Consider the following 27,910-nt stretch of genomic DNA (forward strand, 5'->3'; position numbering starts at 1 on the left):
GAAAAGCAAAAGCAAGATTTTAGCTAGAAGTCAAATAGTGACCAAGAGGGTCCTAAAACTAATAAAAATCCAAGGAAGTTATTTGTATGCTGATGAAGCACACTTGTAAACTTTCACAGACTTCTATTTTCAGGTAAGCCTGCATACCTGTTGTATCTGGTAATTTGTTCACAGTCTGTTACTTCTCTTTCCTGTAGACACCTGCATTATTAATAGGTACCAACATTAACAGTTTCTTGATCTTTCAGAATGCCAATTTCTCAGGAAAAGGTCCAACTGTTAGGAAAAGGTTATCAGTTCTCCTACAATTTTCCACTTGGTCACACCCAAAATGACCATTCACAGTACCTGAAACTTTGGTTTTTCTCTGTATGAATCCAAGACAGCTGTCCTCCAGCACAGTGGGTCTTCAAGTACAAAGACTAAATTAAAATGTGCTTACATAGTTTATTTTTAAAGTAATTTAAAATACAGTGTAAACATACATTAAAGATATTGTGGCAATTTAGATAAGGAATAACATGAGGTTATTTACATGTTTGTATATGTATGCGTGTATATATATACACAAAGTGCAGATAAATATAAAAACACTACAAAATAAACAAAAAATTCAATATGATAATTTACTGACAATCATTTTCATATTTATCACTTAATTTGTCATGTTAATGGCTGCAAATTCCTAGTACTGAAATAGATCATCTAAATATTCAATTTTTATATAAACTATAGTACCTCAAATTTTAACAGTATATAAATAGGATTCTGAATTAAAAATGAAAAAAACAAAAAACAAAAAAACAAAAAAAACCCCACCTTCCCTGCCACACTCCCTATTTATTTGTAAAGGTTTCAGCTCAGAGTTCAACAGGACTCTTGAAATCACAGCCCTCAAATATGTGATGACATCTAGGCTTTTAAGCATAGATCATAATTGGAGATAAGAGAGGCAGAGATCAAATCTCTAACATGCTGCTGTATGAAAAACAACGCACACTTTTAATCCAAGAGACAATGGGTTCAAGGCAAAGTCGGCCGTTCTGAACCCTGGAAGGGTAAAGACCGTGGGAAACGCTGCCAAGAGCTGGTACAAAGGGGAGAAAGGGGTCACCTAATTAAGGTGGCAGAGGCACTTGTGCCCCCCCCCCCCACCTCCAGCACTTAAGGTCCTCAAGTGCTCCTGAACCTGAACATCCTGGATGACGAAAGATGTTTATGTCTGTGATAAATGTAAATGGCCCCTGCCTTTTGGGGCTCCTCAGAAGGCACACAGATTCCATTTCTCCCTACAGCACCAAGAAAGAAGTGTTCAGCTTCTGAACTTGGCGTCTCTCTCATGAGTGACAAGGAGAGGAAGGATGACCTGTTGGGCTCCCTAATTCACACAACAGCTTCTACACATTGGGCTAGAATATGTAGATCAGTATTCTGGCTGGGGCTTGCTGTGGGTGCTGTCAGCATTCTTACTTGAGATTCCTGGTTCAAAACAGTGGATGTAACTGCCCTATAAAAATGAAAAATCCTGTTTGTTGATCTGATTGTCTCAAAGGCCATGTCATTCACAAGCCTGAATTTGTCCGGGGTTACTACCACCGAGATTTGAGGCAGGGAGATACTTGTGACAATGAATGGAGACACTGAATGCGTTCAGGAGATATGGGACTCGCAGATGAATACCTGAAATTAAGTCTGTGGGTCTACAGGAAACAGGCAGAAGACTATTCAATAGACTTCATTTGCAAAGAGTGTTTTGATTTTGGAAACTAACCAAACAAGGTAGGAGGGAAAAGTAAACAGCAATTTCTACCCTATTTGGGAAATCTTTAGTAAAAAGGCAAATAACTTCTGGACAGTAATCAAGTCTCTGGTTTTTGTTTTTTTTTTTTTTTTTACCAAGAGATATGATTTTGGGGTCCAATCCTGTGCTGTTAGGTCACAAAGACAGCTGCAAATTACAAATGTATTCTAAAACCAAAGAACAAAATCTGTTCCTAAACTGCTCTACCTTCAGTCAATAAAATACAAATCAAGTTGGGGTTCTAAATGCTGATGAAAGCATCACAAAAAGATAACTGGTAGGGGCATACTAGACATTGAAGCTGTTTGAAGAAAGGCTCTGAGGGACTCTTCTAAAGCAGCATCCATGTGAACGAGACCCTCTCACGTAGGACACAGAAAGACCTGAAGATGAGGCTGGGAGCGAGGAGGTTAGCAGGTGCTATCTTCCCAGGATTGCAGGGCTGGATTTATTTCCTTAACATAGTGGTGGATTTTTAGAAAACATGCCACCCTATATAAAGTCAACGATTGCAGAAATAAAACAAAAAATTGTGTCCTTTTATTTTTCCTATTTGGGAACCTGGAGAGTATGGAACTGTAAAGAACATTTTTTAAAAAATCTCAACCATTCCTGAAAGAGCCAGCAAAGGAGCCACTGCTGAGAAGCCTGGTAGCGCCCACTTAGTGCAAAGCACAGGGAGAAGACACAGCTGGGCAAACCACTCCCATCGAATAGGGAGATGTGGCACTTCCTCATCTGCCACAGACTTCAGAGGAATACAGGGATGGTTCAACTGCTCAGACATTTACATGTAACACAACAGAAAAAGCCTTTGGTTGACTGACTAGTAGTTTCTATAAAGTTGGCGGGGTTACGGCACAACAGAGGAGTCACCTGCTAGTTACATAAAGGTTTTGTCTTTGACGATATTTTCACATAACAGATGAGAAGACTGACTGACTCATCAGTCTCTTTCTCATCCTGATTATACTGGCAGCAGTGATTGGGGCGCCCACGTTTGTGTGTGTGTCAAATGTGGGAAGTCTAGCGGGTCTTCACTATGTCTCTGCAAAGCTAAGGTTTCATTACTGAAATGCTGCTACGATTTCAAATGTGATCATCTTCTCTCGGCTGGCATTGCCTTCTGGTGCAAGTAATATTCCCTGGAATGTAGAGCACATGTCCTGATTTTTCTCAACGCCCACAAATACATTATCTGTTGGCAACGTTTCTAGGGAAAAGCAGCTTCCGCCTGTCTCTAGCACATGGCCATGACTTGCTTCCACACACAGTCAGTATGAAGAAGAAAGCCATCCTCACAAATCTGTGAGATTAAAACGGCAAGTAAAAGCACAATTTGAACAAGCACTTTTGCCGCTTGTTTCAAAAAACGGACCCTATCCAGGACTGGCCCCAGCTCTGCCTCCCCAGGATAAAGGATCAGGGCTCTCCACGCACATCCGTTACAGCCCGTGCTGTCTCCTCACTGAGCATCCGTGGGATTAGCCCACAGACAGCTCCGAGGCAGGGACACTACGGCCTGTGTTAAAATCAAATGAAGGCTGAGATTTCTTTATGCAGCAGCAAGTGAAGCAGGAATCACCGTTTTGGATTCAAGTTGGTCTTTGAAAGAAAATCAGTTTGTCTTCAGAGGTTCTCATTTAGTCAGATGCCAAATGCTAGCCAGGACGCTTAAACTGAGGGTGTTGTAGACTCAGGGACTGGTCCACAAGAAAGACCACCTCTGTCCCAGCAGAGGGTAGTCGGGGTGTGAACAGCAAGATTACTACTCCTGAGGGCCACCGAGGATCCAGAGATCAAGAAGCTCTAACAACACATAATCATCGTGTATAAAAGTCAACAGCAGCAGGTAAAAAAAAGGCAACAAACTTATCAGGTTTTGTCATTATATTACTAATTTTTATAACATTAAATAGTTTTCATCCCTTTATTTCAATGCACTGATATTTACTTCTGGTTGCGAGTCCGTCTACGGTTACTCTCTTTACTTTTACATTCTCATCCATTATTCCATTTTTAATTTTAAAAGCACAAATGCTCCCAGGCATAGTTGTGCATGTGGGCATGTATAATTTAACCTATTAACTCTAGAAACATTAAAGTAGAAGAGATTGAGATTACAGATCACAATATCACGTTAAGAAGAAATGTCTGTAGTCGATACCTGAGTGTCTGTACAGTGAAGAACTGTGAAGCAACAGGTAAAATACCATGGCCAAGGGGCCAGCACTGTGGCAGTCAATGGCAGGGAACCAGCTTTTGAGAATCTTTAGAAGAAAGGCTCTTTGCCACTCGTAGTTATGTATAGAAACAATGTGAGAATTATTCAAATAGAAATAATAGAACTAATGGTGGATGCATGGCCAGATGTTGATGGTATATATAAATGGGTAGTAAATATCTATTTCTATGCTCTATAAATTCAGTGAAATCCCTAATAAAGGTTGTAAACCGAAAGGCATACCCGAAAATCATGTATGACTTTATTCTTGCTAGAGATGATGTAACAATTTCAAACCCCAGTTCAAAACCATTTAAGAATCCTGTATAAAGAGTTTGGATTCTGTTTCAACTAAGCATAGACTTTAGAAGGCATGTCTCTACTAGTGTCTTAAAATAGCATCCTTATCACTTGTAGGAGAATTTCTCAAAACCCCAAACTAGACATCAGTAAAAGACTTTGACACTTTACAGAGCCGCAGGTAGAGCTTACGTTGTATGCTTGTACACGGCGCCTTTACATTGCTTTCCTATTACTGCAGTTACACATTTGTGACACCACTACAATGATACTACCAGAGGATATGTGCGTGTGACTTACCAGCATTTATAGGTTAATGGAATAAAATTTCATAAAATCTCAGTTATAAAGGTCATTTTACACATCCTCTAAACCAGGGGTCAACAGACCGTGACCCAGGAGTCAACCCTGGTCTGCCAGCTGTCTGTCTACGGCCCATAGGCTTAGAACGATTCTATTTTTAAATGGATTTTTCAAAGTCAAAGAAGCTTAATATTTCATGACACGTGATAACCATGACTGTAAAATTTCAGCGTCCTGAAATAAAGCTGTATGGGCATACGGCCACACCCATTTACTTGTGTCTCTGGCCACCTTCTGCTACAATGCAGAGTGGACTGGTGTGACAGAGACCACAGGTCCTGCTAAGCAGAAAATATTTACCATCAGGCCTTTACGAAAATAGTTTGCTGGTCCCTGCTCTAAGCCCATGGAAGGTGTCTGGAATGCTGCACGGAGCGTTTACAGCAGAATCAGTGTATGACCTAATTCGGTTTCATTTACAGACATCATATACATTATTGCTTTTGAATATTATCATCTACTTGGTAAACAAATAAAAATAAATCTATGTTAAAAAAAAAAAGCCTTATTTCCTTGAAATGTTTAGGACCAGCAAAACAATCATATATAATAGCAGTATATTTTTAAGAAAAAAATCATAATAAATGAACAATTTAAATTACATTTTTTAGTAATGGTTTCAAGGTTTCTCAGAGAACACCAGACAGTAACAGGCAGATCTCAAAAGTCTTATAGCAGATTTCTGGTTTCCAAATTTTGGGGATATAGTAGTACTTAACACAGCATTTGAGATTACAATTGTTATGAAAGAGACATTGTGGGGAGAGTTACTTATCTAAAAAAAAAAAGGAAGGGGGCAAGCTACTTCGAAATAAGAAACCAGCCAAAAAAGAAAAAAAGAAAAATGAACGGCAAACAATTTAAACATCATTTTCCTTTCTCTTAATAGGGAGCTACATAGTCTGCTGGTGTAGAACTTGATAGAAATGGACTGTTCTCATTTTAATGGGCTGATCCCCATATCTGTGTCAGATAAAAATCATAGCACTTATTGCTTGTTACCATGGATACCATGAAGATACTGCCACCCACTAAGTAGTCTTAGAGGAAGACAACATAATTTTCTGGGACCAGTCCTGTTTTGCCTTCATAAGTTGCCTTCAGCCATCCTGGTTCCACTGACGGGTACACTGGCAAAAATAAGAATAAATGAATAAGCATCACTCAGTGGACGTTAGCTTTAAATAACTATATACAGAGATGGGCAAAAATCCACATCAGATTGTATGCATACACCCAAGCTGTCCAAACAACGTCACAGCGCCTGTAACGCTGGAAAGGTCTTTTGCGTTCACATAATCAATCACTCTTTCTCTCTTACACGGGGCAATAACCAGGGTCCAGAGGGATATGATGTGTTCACTTGCATAGGTATGAGAGGAAGGGCCTGGACTTGATTCTGAGCCTCCTGGCTTCTATCTGAGACTCTTCCTGCTACACTGCTCCTTCCTCCCCAGGACGAGGGACTTCAGCGAAGGGAATGGGTGTACTCACCGTTGGAAAAGATCGCCCCCTGGGGGAAGGAAAGCTCATGGCTGTGCTCTGCCTTACAGGAGTACATGGCTTTGGCTTGGCTGGAAGAGCAAAGGACCTCTGTGAAATCCACAAGACTCAACTCAGGTACAATGACACTGAAAACTATCCTTTAAAAAAACGATACTACTTTTTAGTTATAATTGAGGCATAATATACATAACGTGGACACGTAAGCGTGCGTAAGTGCATTTCACAAACTGAACACACTTGTGTAACCAGAGAACACCGACAGTGCAGCCAAAGCCTGCCTTGTGTTTCCAGTCAATGCCCCCGAGGGGAGCCACTGGGCTTATAACGAACAACATGGGCCGGTTTCAAAGAAGGCTATCATTTAGTCATTAGCCTGCCACTGACCAGGCTATTTCTGCAGCTTTAGAGAGGTTCGTAGGAACCTTGAAGTTTTATTACTTTATTTATTTGCAACTTAAAAAATGTTTTTGTTTTTTAATTGAAGTATAGTCAGCTTACAAAGTGTCAATTTCTGATGTACAGCATAAATTTTCAGTCATACATATACAGATACATACATATATATATGTATGTATATATATTCTTTTTCATATTCTTTTCCATTGCAGGTTACTACAAGATATTGAATGTAGTTCCCTGTGCTATACAGTAATTTGTTATTTATCTATCTTATATATAGTAGTTAGTATCTGCAAATCTCGAGCTCTCCCAATTTATCCCTTCCCACCTCATTCCCCCTCTTGGTAACCATAAGTTTGTTTCCTATGTCTGTGAGTCTGTTTCTGTTTTGTAAATAAATAAATTCACTTGTCTTTTTTTTTTTTTTAAGATTCCACATATAAGTGATATCATATGGTATTTTTCTTTCTCTTTCTAGGTTACTTCACTTGGAATGATAATCTCCTGGTCCATCCACATTGTAGCATAGCATTTTTGTCTTGTTTTGTTTGGAAGGGGGAGGTAATCAGGTGTATTTACCTATTTATTTAATATTTTTAAGTGCTGGTACTGGGAATTAAGCCCAGGACCTCGTGCGTGCTGATCACGTACTCTACCACTGAGCTCTAGCTTCCCTTATTTGCCACTTTTATTTCAGATTATCAGAGGTGAGATCCAAAAACTGAACGGTCTACAGGGGACGGTAATGAATTAAGTGGGTGTGTTATGAGAAAGACAGTAGGATAAGTTGATGATAAGTGATAACCAACAATAACCTCATTGTCAGGGAGCCATGGGGACATGTCTTTGCAAACCAGAGAGTACACCCAACTCTTTAAAGAGGGAAGCCAATACTCAGCTCTGACAGCTGCTACCATATGGAAATTCAGGCTCCGTCTAGCCAGATACTGTTTTGTTTTTTTTTAAAGGGAAGCCAGAATTTCAGAGTTTTATAGGAGAGCTATTTAAAACCATTTGAGCCAACACCAAAAAGCCATCATCTGAGACTGCTAATCAAGTCACCAGTGATGTCACCTTCACTCTGAAACATGCAATTACCTGGCTCCACCTGCTTCTACCACAACCAGCATCCAAGCCCAGATCATTTCTGGGGTAGCTCACTTTATAGCTCCCTGACTTCCTAAATCCTTGGGGCTTCCTCTTGCCTCCTTGCAATCCATTCTACACAGAGCAGCCAGAGGGCAGTTTGAGAGGTTCTGGTGATCGCATGATGATGATCACATGACTTCCCTGAAAACTACCCTTCAACTGGTTTGCAACTAAGGCTCCCCATTGTGTATAATCAGGCACCTGGCCGTATCTGCTACCTCTGTCCCTGCCTCTACTCACCTATAGTCACACTGGCCCAGCTTCTCCGCCTCAAACATGCCAAACCCCACCCCCCCAGGGCTAGCCGGGCCTCGCTCCGAGATGTTTTCTTAACCTTCACTTGGCTGTGGCCTTTACTTTATCTTACACTTCCTGAGTTTCACTGCAGGCCGGACCTTCCCTGACCCCGCACTCTAAAAACAGCCCCCCAGGCAGCTATCACATTCTTCTATTTTAAGTCTGCGTGATACTGACATCTGGCGTTCTGTTGTTACAGTTGATGTTTCTGTTAGCGACTCCCCCAACTCGAATGTAACCTCCATGAACAATACCTGATGCTTAAATAGTAACTCAGTAAAAATCTGCCTAATGAATGAGTGGAAAAAAAAAGGGAGGGAAGATGCTCTGGGCTCTTTTTCTAAATGATGAGTTAGGGTTAGGGTTAAAGATTTAAAGATTCAAGGCATCTTGTGTTTCCTCCCTGAGGTCCCAGGACTTCATCTGCAGAGAGGCATCAGGAGTCCTTGTCATCTACGGCTCTCTCAAAGCAACTGGGTTAACTCACTTCATTTCCCTGTGGGAGCCAGATGCCGGCTCTTATCTCCAGCTTCCAGAATGAGGCTAGGGCATTGAAACCAGGGTTCCCAAGTGGCTATCTGCAGACTGGAAGGCTTACAGAGGAAAAGTATGGCCCTGCCCCTGGAGTCTGTTTCATGTGAGTCGAGTCTCAGGCTCTACCTTCATAAACGTTGCTAGGAGACACAGGAGCAGGCAATGACCACTGGCCTGCACAACAGCACTTCCCAGTGAAACATGGTCCAAGGAAGAACTGAGGCAGCGGAGTTACCTGGAGAAGGGCAGGGTTTTACACTAAAGAAGAGCCACGTGCACGTGTACGCTCGGGAGTGTGTGCGCGTGGCGGACACGGACGGGGGTGGGGGAGAGGATTCTACCAAGTTCTGAAGACCTCTCAGAATCATACTACGGTAATCTTCAATAGAAAGAATATTAGCTTTTCCTATAAATCATTTAGTCAAGTACAATCATCTGATTGCATATAATTTGGTATAACTTGACCTGATCTAATTTGACCTGATCTACTATAATATAATTGAGAATTGTTGGGCCATTTCTCTTAAAATATGTACAGATGTTTTAAAAAGTCCAATTTTCTAGCAGTAATGATTTCTACTAATAAATACTGTCTTATTACTTTGCATCATTAAAATAAATTAAGAGATGCATACGGAAACAAATTCCAGAGTTAGAGAAATGATTGAGATATAATAATCCTTGCAATGGGACAATTTTTCATGTTCCACTTTAAAATGCAACCAAATTATTTTTATTTATATTTCAGACATGAATGTTCTCCTTATTGTATTTTATGGGATGGGATGGTGAGGGAAGTCAGGCCAAAAAATTTTATCACTAAATCAATGGCTACTGTTAAATGTGTCAAAATATACAGCACAAAACAGTTTCTGTCATGACTTGTCAATTATCTGTGCATGTGACTAGACAGGAATAATTTCCCTCGGCTGTGATCTGTACCTACAGGTGTTAACTCAGCAGAGAGCTGTGATGATTTAATGTAGAATTCTGTGACAGTGAAGTTTTCTCTCCAGGTGCTAATGGCTCCTCTTTGATTGCCTTGGTGTATTGAAGAAGATGTGAAAATAACACTGTCACCTACTGAGTCTCTCTTCAGAAGATCTGAATATCCTTTGAAAAGGATTTCGAAAATTCTGCCTCTTGCTGCATGGGAGAGCAAGGTAAGGATGCTCGCTGTCCGGAAAGCCATTTTTCCCCTTGTCATTTGGAAGATGATCTGCTCACAAGCCCCATTCCTAATTCTAAAGACTGTCTAGTGCTGATGAGTAGGGTCTGAGAGGGTCGGTGTGCAAAATTCGCAATGCTTACCTTAATCATAAACAAAGTAAAAAAGTTCACCAAATCAAAATTGATCGTGTTTTCTGAGGTCACTTAATGATGATACACATACAAACTGTCTTTTTCCCTCTCCCCTCCTTTCTCTCTCAAACACACATTTTTTGTATGCTGAGAATTTCACCTCGGAAGAGAACATGAACACACTTCTGAAGGGAGTAAGAAGATATAGTATAAAAGATGCCAAAGAAGTAACATACAGAAAAGCTAAAAGCAAACAAATCACAAAAATCTAACTGCTCATCAGTAGAGGATTTAATAAATCACATACACCAAATCCAGTGAATTATTAGGTAGAGCTACTATGAATATTGCTGTAGGACACATGACATGTGACAGTGCTCTCATGTAAAACAAACATTTTACAGAAAATCTTGCCATTGACAAGACCTCTAAATTGCCCATGACAATTTGCAGTAAACACTTACAAATAATGCAAGAAGCACACATTTGCTTTTTGGACACTGGTGGGAGATTTCTTAAAATTAGTCACATATTCTTTTCTTGGGTTTTTGTCAACAAAATATGGGCTGCGCATGGCTCAGGTGTCTTGAGTATTGGATGCCTCAATGCTAAAAACCTCTTACAGGAGGCTTGGAGAGTTAAAGCTGCTTATGTCAAAGACATGCATATTGCAACTCCCTTAAAAATGCACTGAAAAAGTTGAATGACAAAGTCGTTTTAGGTTAAACTGTGTATTTTATCAATTCTGTTGAGCATCTACTCTGTGCCAGGCACTATGGTCGGAACAATACAGTAAACACCACCATCATGGTTCCTTTTCTGTGTTTATCACAGAGGACTGGTTCTCAGAGTGCAGTCAAGGCGAACCGGGAAGGAGGGTCGGCGGGCCCCTGAGAGGACCCTGCTCTGAGAGCTAATGGAATGCGTCTGAGAATCCATTTATTTCCTCTCATGCCAGACATTAGAGATCTGCAAAAATGTCAAATAATGCAACTCTTTCTGTTTTAGGAAATACTACTTTTCATAAAATATGTAATTTAATGCTAACATGTAATGAGCTTCTTCAAATGTTATGGTGGTAATGGTGCTTTGGCGGGATAAAGGGAGATGGTGTCAGTTCCCGCACTTCTGGCAGTGACCTTCATGAAGGGATGGAAGCCGACCAAAGCCTGTTAGGCGTAGGGCAACAGCAGGGGAGCTGGCTTCGGAGCAGCCTAGCTTAGAGCTGGATGCGAAACTACACCTGTTGTCTTAAAGACATCGGAAACATGGCCTTCGGATGAGGGGAGAGATGGGAAGGCTGGATGGGCCCTGTTGTGACTTGGGGGTAGGCATGTAAACTGTTTGACTTGGCTTTACAGAAAGGGGTGACCCTCAAATGCTGGGGAATCTGTGACCATCTAGGTGATGTGGGTCATATAATGAGTCTGGAAATCCAGATATTTCCTTGGTTCATCTTCTACGTGTAGAAATAAAGGCAAAGAGAAATGAACATCATGGCAGGGTCAGACTAAAATCTACATTTCCTATTGTCTGATACAGTGCGTATCTGGAGATTCCATCTGTAAAGTCTCAAGATAATGTCACAGAAAAAATAAATTCTACTATTAATACTTGACTGTTAATAAGAGCGAATAACCACGCCCTGGGTCTTCTAACAAAAATGCTGCTATTATTGTCCTTTAGTTGCATGAGCTTATTACTCTTATTTTAAATAAATTCATAAACATTTAAAAAAGTCTCAGTTTAAATTTCTAGCACAGTAGCTATCAGAAGATGTAACCCACATAATCAAAAGCTCTTTGTATAAGGTGTTCTGAGACCAAAAAGGTTGAGAACCACTGTCAACACGTGAGATTAGATGACTGTGCACCAGAATGTGGTTATCTTTAGGTGGGCTCCATTCACTTTTTAGTTTATTAATAGTCTCCATATTCTCTAAAAAAAGAAAAAAAAATTAAGTCATTCTTAATAACCATGGCTTCTTTTGTCTTTCTTACGTGTGCCACAGCATTTTATCTTTTGTGTCTTCTACGTGTCACTGTGCTGTGAACCAGTGACTGACTGCCTTTTAAAAACTCAAATTCACTAAAACAGAAGACTTCGTTGAGCTTTGTTTTGGTGCTCTGCAATTGTAAACAAAATGCTGGCTTTAAATGATCATAACAAATACCTGATGGCTTACAATGGGCCAATTTTCAATTAATTCTCTTAATTCTCAAGTCCACCTTCAGAAGATACTGGCAGAGCCCATGCGACACCACTTTAAAGTGGCTCTTCCCCACTGCCCGAGCGTAAGTCACAGAGACCGAGGTGAGCACTTTAAAGGCACTCTTGCTGCCGGCCTTTGCAGTGGCGAGGCAGAGCCCAGGGACGTGCGGCTCCTGAAAGCACTTTGCAGGTTAAGAAAAATAACTGTAAAATAACCAATGTCTGCGTAGGTCCACGCTAAGAACTATGGCATTCTTCTCTATTCTAGTGGTTCTCAAACTTTTCTCTGTACGTAAGAATCACTTGGGGAGGTTGTGGAAAATACATATTCTTCAGCCTCAGTCTCATATGTTCTGGTTTACAGAGTCGATGGCAAACTTAGGGAGCTTCATGTTAACAAGTCTTGCAGGTCAAGTGGCCCCTCCCACTCCCCTGATCCCCAGTGATGCCTGAGAGCCAGAACCAGTGGCCTCCTCTCACGAGCCCCCTGACTTTTCTGCAGCTTCCACCACCCTGACCTCGCCTTCTCCTCCTGCTCGTTCCTCCACCTTCTTCTCTGCCTGACCCTCAAATGAAGCCACTCCTCAAAGACCCACACCCAGCCGCTTTTCCTTTTTCACTCAGGAAGCCCCATGGCTGGGCAACCTCGCCTTCATCTGTGCAGTGTACCCACTGAGTGGAAGTTTACCAGACGGCATCAAACTTCATGCTCTCTCCTGGTTCCAGCCTCCTCAAGAGTTGTGGCCAAAACGTTCCTTGCCCCTCTGCGTACTCTCAGAAGCTGAGCTCAGAAGCTAAATTACCATTCCTTCTGGCACAAAGACCTGGAATCTTCTTTACTTGTCTCTTATTTCCCGTGTCAAGGCAGTTGCTCAGTCCTACTTCTATCCATAAAATTCTCCTTTTGGTTTTCCATGCTTTTGTGAGCGCCCTAATTAGAGTCTTTTAAATGTCACCAGTTCCACTCTAAATGCTTCTCTCCCCTTCAACACCCTCCTAGAAAAGCCACGTGAACGATCCGACAGAGCACATCACTGATTACTAGGCCACCTCTTTGCCCAGTGGCTCTCAGAGCCTGCAGTGAGTCCAGGGGTCTTACTTTTCTCTTGCTCGAGACTATCCACTAAAATCTCCCAGCCAGTCTCTTTCCCAAACATGGCCAGTCTTCTCATTACCCACGACGGGTCCTATTGTTCTTCGAGGTCCAATTCAAGAGCAATCCTTAATTCTCTAGAAGAAAGCAAGCTAGGCGTCGTAGGAGGCTAGTAAGGGACGCGCCCTCAACTTCTCACTGTTGTGCAGTCGTATTTAATGGTACAAAAGGATATCAAGTGACTGTTAAGAGTTCATGTTCAAATACCACTCATGTATTAATTAGAAGCTTGAATATCTAAGCAGTTTTAATAACACTAACAATATTGGTTATTAATGTAGAGACCATTTACAGAGAATTTATTGTGTATTTCGAATACGCTGCTACGTACATCTACAACCATTTGTAAAAAACAGAATTATTATCTTCATTTTACAGATAAAGAAAACAGACTTCCCAGAGCTCAGATCAAGATGGCAGAGTAAGAGGACCTGGAGCTCACCTCCTCCCACGAATACATCAAAAATATACCTACATGTGGAAGAATTCTCAGTGGAAACTAACTGGAAACTGGCAGGACTCCTGAACAACCAAGGCTGTAAGAATGATGCACGCAGAATCGGCGAGGAAGGGACGAAAAGCAATCGGGTTGGGACCTCTGCCCCTGGAAGGGGACTCAGAGGCAAAGGGAGATTGGACAGGCAGAGAGCCTCCCTGGGGAGTGAGTGGTTCGAGCCACAGATTAGGTGCCCCAGTCCTGGGGTCCTATGTCAGGGAGACAAGCCCCGTTGGCTGGTTGGAGGACCACGGGGGCCAGCAGAGGGCAGTGGAGATCCTGGACTGGACTCCTCTCTGGAGGAGAGCGTGTGCACTGGCTTGCCTCCGGGCAGGGTGGAGAGGGCTCCCCTAGTGGCTGCTGGGTGTCCTGCAACTGCACCATGCACCCCAGCTCAAGCCCGGCGAATGAGCGCTCCAGCCCGCCCCCTCCACATCACAGGGAAGCATGGTCTAGTCCAGGGGCAGAGCCTGGGTGGGGCTGGGGCAGCCACTGCTGGCACTTACTCAAGCAGCGCAACACAAGCAGCCCAGATCTCTTATGGCAGCGGCCCCACCAGGGCTCACCCCCCCCCCCCCCCCCACAGAGAGTCCGTGTGGCCCACCTGCCCTGCAGAGAGGTTCTACAACAGGTGGGGGCAGCAGAGGCTGGGGCTGTGAGAGGAAAAAGGGGACTTGCATGGGACGCTGTGTCTGAGCAGAGCCACGGGCATCAGTGCATCAGACCTCTGTCCACGGCTGAGACGAGCTGAGAGCCCGCATGGCCCCACTCGCTTCAGCACTTCCCTCGTGGGGCAAGGGTCCTGGAGCAGGGCGTGCGGAAAACACAGACTTAAAGGGCTCCAGTAATTTGGGATCAGACCCTGCCCCCAACAGGGCAGTGACGGCCACTGAGCAGAGCGGACGCCCTGCCTCACACCCTGTGCAGGCTTTAGTCTCTCCAGGACCAGCCACACCCCGTACCAAGGAAGAGCCACCAGCAAACCCTGACTTGCATCCACGTCACATCCAGCCCTTTCACCAAAGACACTGGGCAGGTGCCGTCTGCACAGGGAAGCACTCACCTATGATCGCCTGCTGGAGACTTCAGCAGGGAACTGTTTCAGCTGAATCCAGAGGGGCAGGCCAAGCTAAGCAAAATGAAAGGGCAGGTGAAAGGGTATGACACCGTCCACAAGTGCTGTGGACTCGCTGACAGAGAAGACTGTACGCTCAGTGTACCACCGAGTGACTCTAGGTTTATGCTGACAGCTTATTAGAAGTGACTTTAGAGTATTCAGAATGTGAAAGCATATTATAAATGCACAGGTTCACTGTTGAACATCTGAGTACACTTAGTACATAACAGCTGCATTAATTTACTGTCCAACACTGATTTGCCTCATTCATATCTTGCTTCCTGAAAGCTCTTAAAAGATTATCTCGGATTCTAGTACTTGAGTTCTTACTTAACAGATTATTTGGAGCTTTCTAATAAAAGGGCTCCACCTAGTGGAGCAGTTCAGCCATTCAGTAAGACAGAGGGAAGCGGCAAGGTTAAATCCTTTACGCTCCGGCCTCACATTGGTGGCAGTTTCAGAGAAACCATGTTTGCTCTGACACGCATGCTGCCTGGTTTTCACCAGGCCTGACAGAAGGGAAGATGGTGAAGATGCTACAGACAGATGGAAGTACTCTGGGATCTGCTACGTAACCGCAAGGCACTGACTATCATCCTAGTAAGATACCAGAGTGGTTCCCCTCTGTGCAGGACTGATACATGGGGGCCCTCACTAGGCTTTGGAAGAAAATGGTCTGAAGGTCATTGTTATCCGTAGTAACTAGGAGAAGTCCAATACTGTGTAGGTGCTTAATGAATGCTTGCTGGAAAAGTTCACATATTTTTATAAGGTCAATACAAATGCTATGGTTGAATCACTTTTTAAAGAACTACACAGCAATCCTTCAATCACCTGTGATTCCCTTCCCTCACGGCTGGGTATGGGACGCTCACAAATGCCTCAGTACCTCCAAAAAAAAAAAAAAAATCAAACTTTGTTCTTTAGATGTTCCCATTTATACTCTCTTTCAGCAAGCATTTACTGAATGCTTCCGATCTATACTAGTTACTGATGGTTAAAAAAATCAGAAATATCAAAATACCAAGAAATTCCATTCGTTTAGACATATTCAAAATTAAAAACCAATGTCCATTGCAGACGAGAAGAATCAATTTGGAATGAGAGAAGGGGAAGCAGAAACCTTAGAAGGAAGCACATTAATAGCAGCAAGATGTAACGATCCATGTCCTTTTAACAATGGAGCGGGAAGCAAAATCTGGAAACCCTGAATGAAGGACTGCCCTCAGCACCAGGGCCACCCAGGGCGACCTGCCCCACAGCAGCACGGGGTGCCATTAAGAATAAGCAGAGTTTTTCATGCATGACGCTTGTCACAGAAAAAAGTTTTATAATGCTGACAAGTCAAGAACATGTTTGAATACAGAACAGAAACAACAAGCTACTGTATAGCACAGGGAACTATATTCAATAAATTATAATAACCTGTAATGAAACAGAATTTAAGAAAGAATATATATATGTATAAAAATAATGGAATCACTATGCTGTACAACGTAAACTAACACAACATTGTAAACCACTTATACTTCAGTTAAATGCAAAAAAGGATATATGTTTGAAAATTTTCCACAAACTATGATCGAAGGAATCTTTGTTACGGCCACTTGTGTCTTTTAGAAAACCTGCTTGTTTAGAACCCGCCCTCTGTGACGGTTCGACCAAGCAACGCATCGCTGTAACAGCTGAGATGCTAAATGCTACATGTGGTCCTAAGCTTTTTCCCGTGAAGAGACGGCAGACGTGGATGCGACCACCTGCGGAACTGAGGGACAGACCTGTCAAAGGTGACGTGCCGTGTCAACAACGTGACAAGGTCACCACTATTTCCCTTTTTTTTTTTTTACCTTAAGGGTCTTGAGAACTTACCGCCCAGAAGAAACTGGCTTCGGCAAACCAACATTTTCAAACAGTTGGGCCTTCGCTGCCACGCTGTAAAATAATTCAAAAATGCAAACTGCATTAAAATCCATTAGAAGATCATTTGGCTCAAAGTGAAATTCAGGGTTATCAGTTAACCCAAACAAAAAATGGTTAGTTAAAAACTGTCCCCCGAATGTGACCTGAATTTTAATTGAGTGAAGCTTTAACGTAGAAGAAATTTTCAGATCTAGTCTCTGACTCAGAGTCCAGACTATCATAAACCTACAGCCAACTCCTCTGGGGATCTTACTGTCCTCCTTTTTTGTAACTCAGAAAACCATGGGAACAGTAAAAAGGAACATTTTTTTCTCCCAACTCTGCTCCTGGAAGTAATGTTGCTGACTCCTGTAGGGAGTCATATCAACATGACAAAAGAACTGGTTTTTATTCTGATAATGAAGACAGAACTGATTCTAAAATTGTTTCATATATTTTTAAAATATTTGAACACAGTCCCTATAAGGCGAAAAAGAGAAAACTCTGAAAATACGGCCAATAAATACATTTGTGGCTTCAAATCTTGTTTCACATCATGAGGAGGGAAGGGCACCTGGATGAAAAGATCAGACTACGGGCAGAGAGTGGAACAATGACAACTAAGGCACCCTGGGTAATTTGTAAAGTTTCTACATTTACTAGAAGAGAATATAAAATTCTTTCAAAGATTTTTTTTACCTTTTTTCTTTCTTTTTTGGGGGGTGGATAGGTATATTTATTTACTTAATAAAAATTAATTAATTTATTTAATTAATTTACTTATATAATGAACCCAGGACCTTGTGCACGCCAAGCACACCCTCTACCACTGAGCTATACCCTCCCCCCTGAATGATGTAGTAAACTAGATTTTTAAAATCTTATTTCTTTAGTTGACAAACTTGTCTCCCAGAGCCGGGCCATTTGATAATCTGAAGGATCATTTTACACCTAACACAGAACATACACATCCACTCTCTACAACTTAATTTCTACTTTAACTATCAGTAAAATCACAAAACAGAAGCTCTTCCCTCTCCCTCACAAAGGACAGAGTTTATATTCTCCAATCTCCATCGACATATTTGGCTTAAAACTTAATTCCTCTTAAGGGCTAGACTGGGCACACTGGGGAGCAGACAGATTCACAGACTTATCTGTCTACACTGTGGTAGCTGGATTTCTGACCTAGAGAGAGGCTGGAGGTGAAACACACTCTGAAACCAAAGGGCCTTGTCAAAGAAAGGGATGAACGAAGGAGTTTAAGACACTGTTCTTATGGAAACGGGCTTCGTAAAACGCCTTACTGGACTTTCAGCGAATAACTAAAATATCAGGAGTACCAGGGTGTTCCCAGTGGGCATGGCATAACAGAAATAAGAGCAGGAAACCCTGGGAAGAACCCCAGCTCTGCCACTTATGCGCTCAGTATGCGTGGACTGGCTCCCCGCCTTTCCGGCCTTAGTTCGGAGCATCTCTAAAACTAGACTTGTGCTGCCGACTGCAGGGGGACACTGTGGACCTTAAATGGAACAGCATATGTACAGACGCTCAGTCACAGCTCAGGTGGCATTTGGAAAAGCTTAGCAAAAGTCAGGAAAATAAAAGGAAAGGCAGAAAACCTTTCCCCTTGAGAGCCTGCTTCCTTGTCGACCAGCTCCCCGTCTTCTCGTCTTTGCCCCTTCTGTTCTTGTCTGCACACCCGACCCGGGCAGCCTCTCTACCTCCGGGCTGTCTCCTCTGATGAGAAGCACCCCTTCTGCCCTTCACGCTCCCTGTCCTCTGTGAGCTCCTTTAAATCAGTGAGTGAGGACTCGGGGAGCAGAGACCTACGATGGAGACGGGGGGGAAACCGACCCTCAGCAGCTAGAAAGCGGTTCTATTTCTAACAAAGAGAGATGGGGCAGCGGGGATCTGGGGTCCCCACAGCTGAGTGGTGGATGTTCGGCTGTTACAGGAAGGCGTCTAGTTTCAAAACCCACAACTGCTGTATCATACATCTCATTTCAAGTCCTTAAATGAAGCCATGGCTCTGCTCCTAAGGAAAGTGCCTCCCATGAGATTTTATACATATTTCCTAAGGGTACTCGAACTTTCCCATCACTTGTAGAGGAGGATCGGGTCCTGCAGAAGCTGACTGCACCCTCCCTGCAGGTGAGCATCCAGCTGTGGGAATCCTAAGGGTTCTTTTGCACCTACCCAACCCCCGTGTATCCGTCCCTGGGAGACACAGCAAATGCAAACGCCTGTCACTTACACGGAGCCGGGTCGCTGGTAGCCATTGCTGGAGGCAGTGTCTAGCCTTAACCTCCTGCACATTTTTGGAGGCAGGTCTGGGTTTGGTGGGGCTTTGGGCGTCTCCTTGGAACCTATGGAAGTTAAGCTTTGAATGGATCCGCTGTAGCTCTTGTTTCCTGAAAAGAAAGCCAAGAAAACAGGCAAGGTGCTATTAGACGAAGTAATAGCAACAACACAGTCCCTGCGCATAACAAAAGGAGGCATTCTCCTCTGAGCCCAAATGAGAAGGTACCGAATGTTCTCTGAGCACAGCCGCCCATCACTCAGGGGAGATCACAATCCACAGTAATTACAAAGACATCACCTCACAGAGATGGAAGGAGCCAGGAAAAAAGTCACAGCACACAGGAGTCTAAAAAATCCTAGCTCAGGGACAAAGCAGATAAGCGTTGTCTGTCCCTTCCCGATTCACTTCTCCCTCCTTAATCACGTCGAATAATCCAGCAGGTGACATGGACACAATGACATCTTACCTACCTGGCTCCATTCCGCTTACCTTCAGTGGCCGAGATGGACCTGAGGGAGGAAGCAGAGGCTCGTTTCAGCCCTGAAAGCCCGTACGGCCCCTTCTTGGCCAGGTCTGTGGGCGGTGGGGACGCGTCCCCCGGGCTGGCGACCGAGGCAACGCTCTGGCAGTCGGATTCGGCATCCGTTCTGGTTGCATCTTCTCTAGAACTTGACTCGGGACTAGTTGTCCAGAGCCCCAGGCTCTTCTGTCCGTTGGAAGGCGACGGGGATGCACTCCAAGGGATCCCTGCAGACTTCTCCCTGGGGGGGCAGGAGGCGGACTTCATGGTGCTGTTTTGCTCAGAGGAGTGAGAGGAAAGTGACTCGATGCTCCCCATGGGTGTGCTGTCCGGGCTGCTGCTGTAGGAGTCGCCTGGCGGGGGAGGGAGAGAGAACAGAGCAGCGGCTCTTGGTTGAGAACAGCATCGCCAAACCCTCCTGGTCTCCAACTCACCTGACCGCGCTGAAGTGAGAGGGCCTTACCTGTGCTGGAAAAATGCCCTCAGTTCTGGAGAAAAGCTTTTCAACTATGCATTTGAACCCGGTGAATGCATTTTCCCACACTGTTCAAGGGAGGTTTTGTATGTGCCCTGCCCCTATGAAATAATGTTACTTCTTGAAGCATTAGTGGGTTGACCTGAATTCAGACAAAATTTGCTTCTGAATCCTGAATTCACAAGGAAGAGAAGAGATTCCTTGATGACATTACAAGAAAGCCATGGAAGGGGGGATGTTGAGACAAATTTCCGCCTTCTTTCACTTTTCTGATCTGAAGTGATTCTGGGTTAGAATTTATCCAACTTCCTCCTTCATTCAAAGGCACCATTAAACGTCAGCTGCAAATTACAAGCTGCTCACCATTTTTAAAGAAAGGATTTTCTTCTTTTCCTGCTTAGAATATAGCAACGTGAGAAAACTGGCTATTTCATGGGGTGTATTTTTTAATGTTCATGAAAGTAATGTGTAAGAAAAAAAATCACAGAAACTAATAACGTATTCAAATACTATATCTCATTTAAAAATCAGTGCTTTTAAATATTGACAGTGGGAAAGAATTGAGGATGAGGAGGATGGGGAGCATAAACTGAAGTGAAAATGGCCAGTTTAACATGTGTTTTGGTCTCAAGCTGCCACCCACCTCATGATGGTGCCTGGCCCAGAATAGTAAGTAAGTGATAATGTGTGATGCAGGTTTTCTTCTTTTCTCTTTCATTTGGACACTTTGATACCCAAGAGATGATGCTTTAAGGACATCATGTGAAAAAGGAAGGAAGAAAAGGACTGCCTGGGCCAGACTTTCTTCCTGCTTTGACAACAGGACAGAACCTGCTACAAAGTAGCACCCAATGTACTTAATCAGTTACAGGAAAAAAAAAATGGTATTGAGCAAACTAGTTTTTCCCCTTTGCAGCAATAATGAACTTGCTTGTCCAAGGTACCGTCTAACTATGCTGACTGAGAATATGTCAATGGTGGGGGAGGCAGACGCAGGGGAGACAGCATCAGTATGAACAGCTATTTCTACCTAATTACCAAGAAGGTGAGATATGGCTGAATGAACGAGTTAAGCACCTGGCCGAGGCCAGCACACTTACTGTCAGGTTCTGCCAAGCACGGAGTATACCTCCCCCTGGGCTTCCGGGAGCCCGTGGAGAGGCAGATGGCACGTGTCCTTCGGGATCCAGATCGAGACTGAGGCTGAGGAAGAGGAATGCTTGGGTCTGGGGCAGTATGAAAAATCTGCATGGAAGAAAAATGGAGCGAGGCCAATAAAAGGGTGAAACCGACACTTTCCTCATAAAACAAGCATTGAGAGTTATTAAATTATCTTAGAATTATATGCTACTCAGATAAGTTGCATAGCAAGAGATGCTTGGTACAAAACAGTAAATATCCTGGGGCAATTATGACTTTCTTTTCCATTTACACTGAGTAATGTTTCTCCTCTGGGTTTTCTTTTTTATTCTTTCCCATTCCCCAACTGGGAAATTCAGAAGATTTTCCAATAATTTTAAGAAGGGTTTCAAATATTAACAAATGTCTACATTGAGACATACTGATTCTTTTTCTTGGGATATTCTTTTTCCCCTTCATGCTGAACATTCTGTATCGATTTCCCAGCAGAGCAGCCCCCTGCTTCTCAGGAGAAGGTGTTGCCATGCTGTTGGCCCGGAGCCGTCAAGAAACCTGACAAGCGGCAGGCAGAGGGCCGGCAGAGCTCCAGGAGGCAGCCGTGCACTCCTGGGTTGCAAGAGCACTGTCAGCCTTGGAAAGCACAAGGATATTCTTCTATAGTCATTAGAAAGGGGCTGGGGAAGGAGGCAGGCACAGCGATTCTCTCACAAGGAGCAGACCTGACATAAATGCATCACCATGCTCAGACCCTTCATGGCTGAGTTTGCTTCATAATCAAATCAATTTGTCTTCCATAGTCAATTCCAAGATCTCACTATTTTAAACAAATCCTCCTTAGGGACTGGATATAAAGAGGATTTCAAGACTGTTCCCTGATTTTCTGTTTCTTTTGTTTAATTTAGAATGTTAGCTTTGCTGTGTAATGAGGGTCTAACTCCAAAGAGATAAAAAGGCCAAAATAGACTTAACCACAAAGCAATTCTAAAGTATCTTCTGAGTATGAGCAAAAAGTTACATAAATACTAAAGAAGTTTCTTATCTTGACAAGTAAATGATGTAGAAAGAAAGGAAACCATCTACCTGCGGGATTTTGAGAAGCACTTAAAAACTTGAAAAAAAAATTAAAAGAAACTCAAAGTCCTCATGAGGAAGTAATTTATACAAAATTTGTAAGCCTTTCACTCCATAGGAATCCAAGATCACAATGTGAAGATCACAGATGATACAAATGCAAAAATTCCTTCTGAGAAGCAAGATAACAAAATATCATACTTCCACAGGAAAATTCAGCCTACCTTTTCATAGTGTTCTATCAGAATTTCAACCACGATATTCTGAAACTTAATATTCATCATGGCAGCCACAGTTTCTTCCTGTGCTCTCATTAGAGTTGGACCAAATATGACACCCAGGTTTGAGACGGTCATGAGATTTTGCTGGCTATGTAGTGACACTCTGCAAATAAGAGCAATAAAAACATTTTAAGTTATGCATTTAATAGTTATGAGATGTCCTCATCTATCAAACTGGTGGCATAAAATAGAAATATGTCATTAAAGACTGATTTTCCCAAATAGGTTCAGCCACTCCCAATTGGCATTAGTGGGCAGAGTCTAAAAAGATGTAAAAAGTTAACATTAGCCCAATTAAAACATAATTACAAAGATTAATCTATTGGAGGAAAAAAATCTTGATTTCCTAAATCGAGTACAGTTGCCCTAGAGAGGCTATCAGCTGTTTGGTATTTCCTACAGTCCTATATACTTATTTTAGAACAGATTCTTAAGAGGGGACTGGTTGTCACCAAACATACTATTGAGAACCTACTGCCAGGCATTTTCATAGATAATACTGCATTTAATCCTCCCAGGAAGTCAATTTTTCCCATTGTACAGATTAAAAAAAAAAAAAACAAAAAAAGAAGTTCTTAAGGTAAAAATAATGTACTTGAAGTCACAGCAAATTAGGGGAAGAGATTCTGTTTCAAATTAGATCTCCTGACTAAATCAAGAGTTCCTGAGCTCATAAGATGACTGACTGGTCAGGGTATGTTTCCATCCTACCTTCCATCCTTCCATCCATCCATCTATCTAACCATCTATCCATCCATCCATCCATCCACCCACCCATCCAAAACCTTCCCACGTGCCTCCCTAGTGCTGAGCACTGTGCTAGGCAAACAGCATAAGACAAGGAGATACGGTAGCCTCAGGGGTAACTTGAAAAGGAAAATGAAATGAAAAGCCTCTGACATTACTGACCTTAGCAAAGTAATCCAAGTAAACTCTCAAAAATGACTTTGCCTAGTTAACTAATTTAATTTGGAAACTGGATGCATTCTTAAGAGGAAACCTCATTTATTTAACCAATCTTCTAAGTTAACCATTGCCTTTTCTATCTTACTCCCAGCCAGGCTGTTAGGATGTACAGTGCTGGGACGGAGCACAACACAAGATCACGTTTATGTCTGACTGAGTGAGCGTGCACACTACCTTCATTCTAGTAGCAAAAGGAAACTTTTTACCAGGAATCCAGGATTCTGGATTATCCATGCAGTTGTTGGTGTAAGACAGGAAGAGCTGGCTGTCCCACTGACTGAATTTTTTCCCTTGTGCCCAAGACAGCACTAGCTAAGAAGGTTCCTGGTTAGTATAAGAATAATTTCATTCTAAGTTTCCTCTTTATACAATCATATGTTATATGTTAATTGCTTAATACGCATTAGAGAATCTACTAAGTCATCTGTAAAGGCAGTGAGCCTGTCTGGATTCAAAGCTTGGGTCCCTCTGACCTGGAAGCTGGGTGCAATCAGCCAAGTTATTTACTACCTCTAGGCTTCAGTTTCCTCATCAATGAAGTATAACAACCCTCAGAGCAGGGTTGAGAGAATTAAATGAGTTAAACTGAATAAAATGTGATCTTAAAGTAATATTCTTCTATGTAATTAAATCAGCTCTAGGTACACTTGCTAAAATGTAAGTTCTAGGAGTTTAAGTAACCTAGACTGTGATTAATATTCAGCTCACTGGGAATAAATTGAGAAATTGTAAACAAAAACTGGTTTGTTTTGAAAAGAAGAGGTGGTGAATATGTTGTTCAGAAGATGCACTGTTTTCATCACCCATCTTCTCTTCATTGACTGTCCTTCCCGCTGGGCTAGTGAGGTGGTACAGACCCCTGCCATCCCACATTTCAGCCAGTTCTGCACCTCACTCCCTCTGGGGCACGAAGCAGAGACCCAACTGCACTTCTAAATACTTACAGTCTGAGTCATAGGAGAGACCACAGATGGCCACATTTTACAGACAAAGTATTCTCAAAAAGAAATCAACGATTGATACCATGTCTAACACTGATTGATGGAGATTTGGAACCAGTTTTGGATCCTTTAGACCACTGGCCAAACTACGTCACTCACCTTAAATTCTTTTTAAGCCACTAAGGTGGCCGGGGACCAAGAGTGTTATTAGTTGTTAATAGTTTACTTAAGTAAGTTACTGGTGACGTGGGCACACATTCTATGGCCACTGCCCAGTGCACGGAGATTGACCTCTTACAGGTTTAAGAGAAATTCAGGAACAGTGGTGAAGGTTGAGCAAAAGAATTTTAAGAACTCTTCAGTGACCAGATAATCTCTGCTATTTCCTGTATCAAATTCATAATTAATGGTAAGGATTGTGTTCATGCATAATTAAGCAAAAACATTTTACGTGACATTCATGAGGCTCTAAAAAAAGTCCATTTTAAAAGGCTTTACTAAAAACTTCGCTTGAACACAGCAAGAGATGCTCAGGAAATACAATGTGGTTAAGTTTCATGAAGAACTCAAAAATATAATTCAAGACTACATAATTCTGACCAAGGATATTGAGTTCTGGTTCATTAGCTAAAAGAGGTGTTGCCACGAGCAATAGTTAATAATGAACTGGATGTCATTCCTAGTGGGTTTCCTTCTTATTTCAAGGGGTGGGGGTAATTCATGTTATCTCAAGGCCTGCAAATTAAAATGAGACACTAATACTTAGCAGTATCTCCAATGTGCACGGCTCAAAAGAGCATAAACTGGGCCACTACCTGTAGCAAACAAGGAAGAATAAATCATTTGATTGCAAATAGTGGTTCTCATTAAGAGAAAAAAAATCTATTTTTAAATGAGGCTGTGGGGGAATTCTTATGCATTTGGGTTATTGTTTCCAGCAGAATGGCAAAAAAAAATCTTCTGGATTAAGTGTGTACATATGTGTGACTCTAGACAGACAGGTCTGTGATGGTTAATGTTATATGTCAGATCTGCTAGGCCACAGTATCCGAAGACTTGGTCAAACATAATTCTATATATTTCTGTGAAGGTATTTTTTTAGATGAAATTAACATTTAAATCAGCAGACATTTAAGTAAAACAAACCACCCTCCATAACGCGAGTTAGCCTCATCCAAAATCAGTTGGAGAAAAGGACTGAGATACCCTGAGGAGGAAGAAATCCTGCCTCCATACTGCCTTGGATTTGAGCTGCAATGTCAGCTCCTCCTTGGGTCTCCAGCCTGCCCTGAAATCAGCAACCACAATCAGGCACCCAAGTCCTTGCAATCAATCAATCTCTTATATATGCGTATATGTATGTGCACACACACACATCCTACTGGTTCTGCTTCTCTGGAGAAACGTGACTAATACAATATCTATCTATCAAGATTTTTAAATACACAGATGAACTAACAGGAGAATAAGAAAAATCTTCAAAGACCAAGAGACACCATGCCTCTGGAGAAGGAAGCTAACATTAGCATAGCAGGGGTGAAGCTGCTGACCCTACTAGAATAGAGAACTGGTCTTCAGAGCTAGAGCTTACAATGCAACTACAAGAATTAAGAAAGAATTAAATACTCCATATATTTTTAGGTTGACATGTAAATTTTTCATCGTTAGTACAACTGGTGCAAAGGATATAGTTATTTGCGTATCGTAAACACACACAGGCACACACTCAAACATACAGATGTATCTTAAAAAGAAACTGCCACATCCTGTTTCAGCACATTTGATGGGACTCATTACAGTGGCAACGCTACGGCTCCATCGCACCCTTTAAAAAGACATAAACATGCTTAAACTTAACGGGGGAACAAGGAGTTAAGTGAACAATGTTAAGTCAGAGAATTACTTGACCAGGTGCTTTATTAAGATGTCCAGCATCTCTCTGTTCTTCTCCGGCAGTTTGTGCACCAGCGCGTGCACAGCCTCCACCCGGTAGTTCTGGTCATCAGATTCTGTAACAGAAGGTTGCAAATGTTTGAATTTTAATTGCATTAAGATGTGTACTTAAACGTCAGTGATTGAAACATCATAACCACTTCCACCTCCTGCCTGTAAGTCCTGTTCCATGTGGTGAGTGTTCTCACTATCGTTTTTAAGGCTTAGAGACATTGAGTAACTTGTTCACAGTCTGAAATTAGTAAGCAGAGAAGGCAAACAGACCCAGCTTCATCTAATCCAGACCTGAGCTCTCAGCCCCTGAACTGTATCCTTCTGTACAACCGTAACGCATCTCCGGCTTGGGTTTCACCGCACAAGGACAGAATAAAACCTTTAGCCAGGTGAGTGATCCCAGCAGGTGTTATAAACTGCCTCATGTGTGAGGCACCGTAGTGCACTCTGTCACACCGAAACCTCCGAGTGACTCCATCAGACCAGAGGAAGCGGGCACTCCTTTCCAGATTTTACAGATTCAAGGACAGCAGGGAGTTACTTTGCTGAGGTGTCAGGATTACTGCATGCACAAAGGCCTGGTAGATTTTAAGCCTACACTGACAAGGGTAAATCTGAAAAGCCAAAAATCATCTAAAGCAAGTCTAGGCTGCAAGGCGAAAGCCAAGATGCTGACATGCCTGCTAGAAAAACTTTGAATGCTTCAGAACAAGGAACCTATTTAACATTCTCTTATCATGATAAACAAATGCTGGGGGGACTGTCCACCCTAACCAGACCTTTCTCCAGAAAGTGCCCAACACATAGGGTTTATATTATGGTACCCCCATCTCTTCTGGGTGTGGCTGCCTGGACATGAGGTGGAGAAACAGCCCAGCTGTGGCTGGGCCAAACATGAGGTCTCTCCCAGGAGGTGGAATGGAGACAGACACCAACACTCAGTCTGCAGGATGTGGGGAAAGGCAGATCATGTAAAACCAGGCAGATCATGACCAGATGTGCTTCAAAGCCAAGAAAATCTGTCAGGAAAGAATGTGGCAGACATGCAGCAAAGAACAGACATGAGAAACCCTCCAAAGAGAGTGGGGAGAACAGGCAGAGGATCCTAAAGTTCACGGTTCCTGGTGCAGGTCACGGAAGGCATGACCCATCCTCTGCCAAGGATGCAGCTTGAGACTCCCCCTCGTCTCTGAATAACTTCCCCTTTTCCCTGAGCTGCACTTCTCTTGCTTGAAGCCGAATAATACCAAATGTTACTAAATGTTACTAGTATCCCATACAAAAGATGAATTCTTAGACACATTATTGTGGCAGGGAATATATGTTCAGTATTTGCCACAGAAGTGGAGAGAAAAAGAAATCTTGCGACCTGCTGTTTGCATCAAAACAACCGGCTCATTGAGCCATTCCTGTTAAGTGGATCAAACACAATTTGTTACAAAACAACAGTTTTTATAAGAAAGAGTTCTAGGTTAAGAATCAAAAAGCTGGCTTGTAGTCCTGATCTTGCCAT

General features: G+C 42.6%; 1 protein-coding gene across 6 annotated transcripts in view; it reads right to left on the bottom strand.

Moving 5' to 3' along the window:
• Positions 1–1,877: 1,877 nt before the first annotated feature.
• Positions 1,878–27,910, bottom strand: part of ARHGAP42 (Rho GTPase activating protein 42) — a 269,930-nt gene continuing 243,897 nt past the window's right edge. For 5 of the 6 annotated variants that reach the window (XM_032488279.1, XM_006186189.3, XM_032488280.1 and 2 more), the window contains 8 exons: positions 26,354–26,459; positions 22,487–22,646; positions 21,152–21,296; positions 19,546–19,929; positions 19,009–19,165; positions 16,722–16,784; positions 6,183–6,262; positions 1,878–5,818 (listed from right to left, as the gene is read on the bottom strand). In XM_032488279.1, the coding sequence (XP_032344170.1) occupies positions 5,730–5,818; positions 6,183–6,262; positions 16,722–16,784; positions 19,009–19,165; positions 19,546–19,929; positions 21,152–21,296; positions 22,487–22,646; positions 26,354–26,459 (1,184 nt within the window). In that variant the 3' untranslated portion in view covers positions 1,878–5,729. Of the gene's footprint in view, positions 5,819–6,182; positions 6,282–16,721; positions 16,785–19,008; positions 19,166–19,545; positions 19,930–21,151; positions 21,297–22,486; positions 22,647–26,353; positions 26,460–27,910 lie in introns of all 6 variants that reach the window. The other variant, XR_004323064.1, reaches the window with a different exon arrangement.

This window comes from Camelus ferus, chromosome 10, assembly GCF_009834535.1.
Source record: "Camelus ferus isolate YT-003-E chromosome 10, BCGSAC_Cfer_1.0, whole genome shotgun sequence".
Taxonomy (NCBI): Eukaryota; Metazoa; Chordata; class Mammalia; order Artiodactyla; family Camelidae; genus Camelus; species Camelus ferus.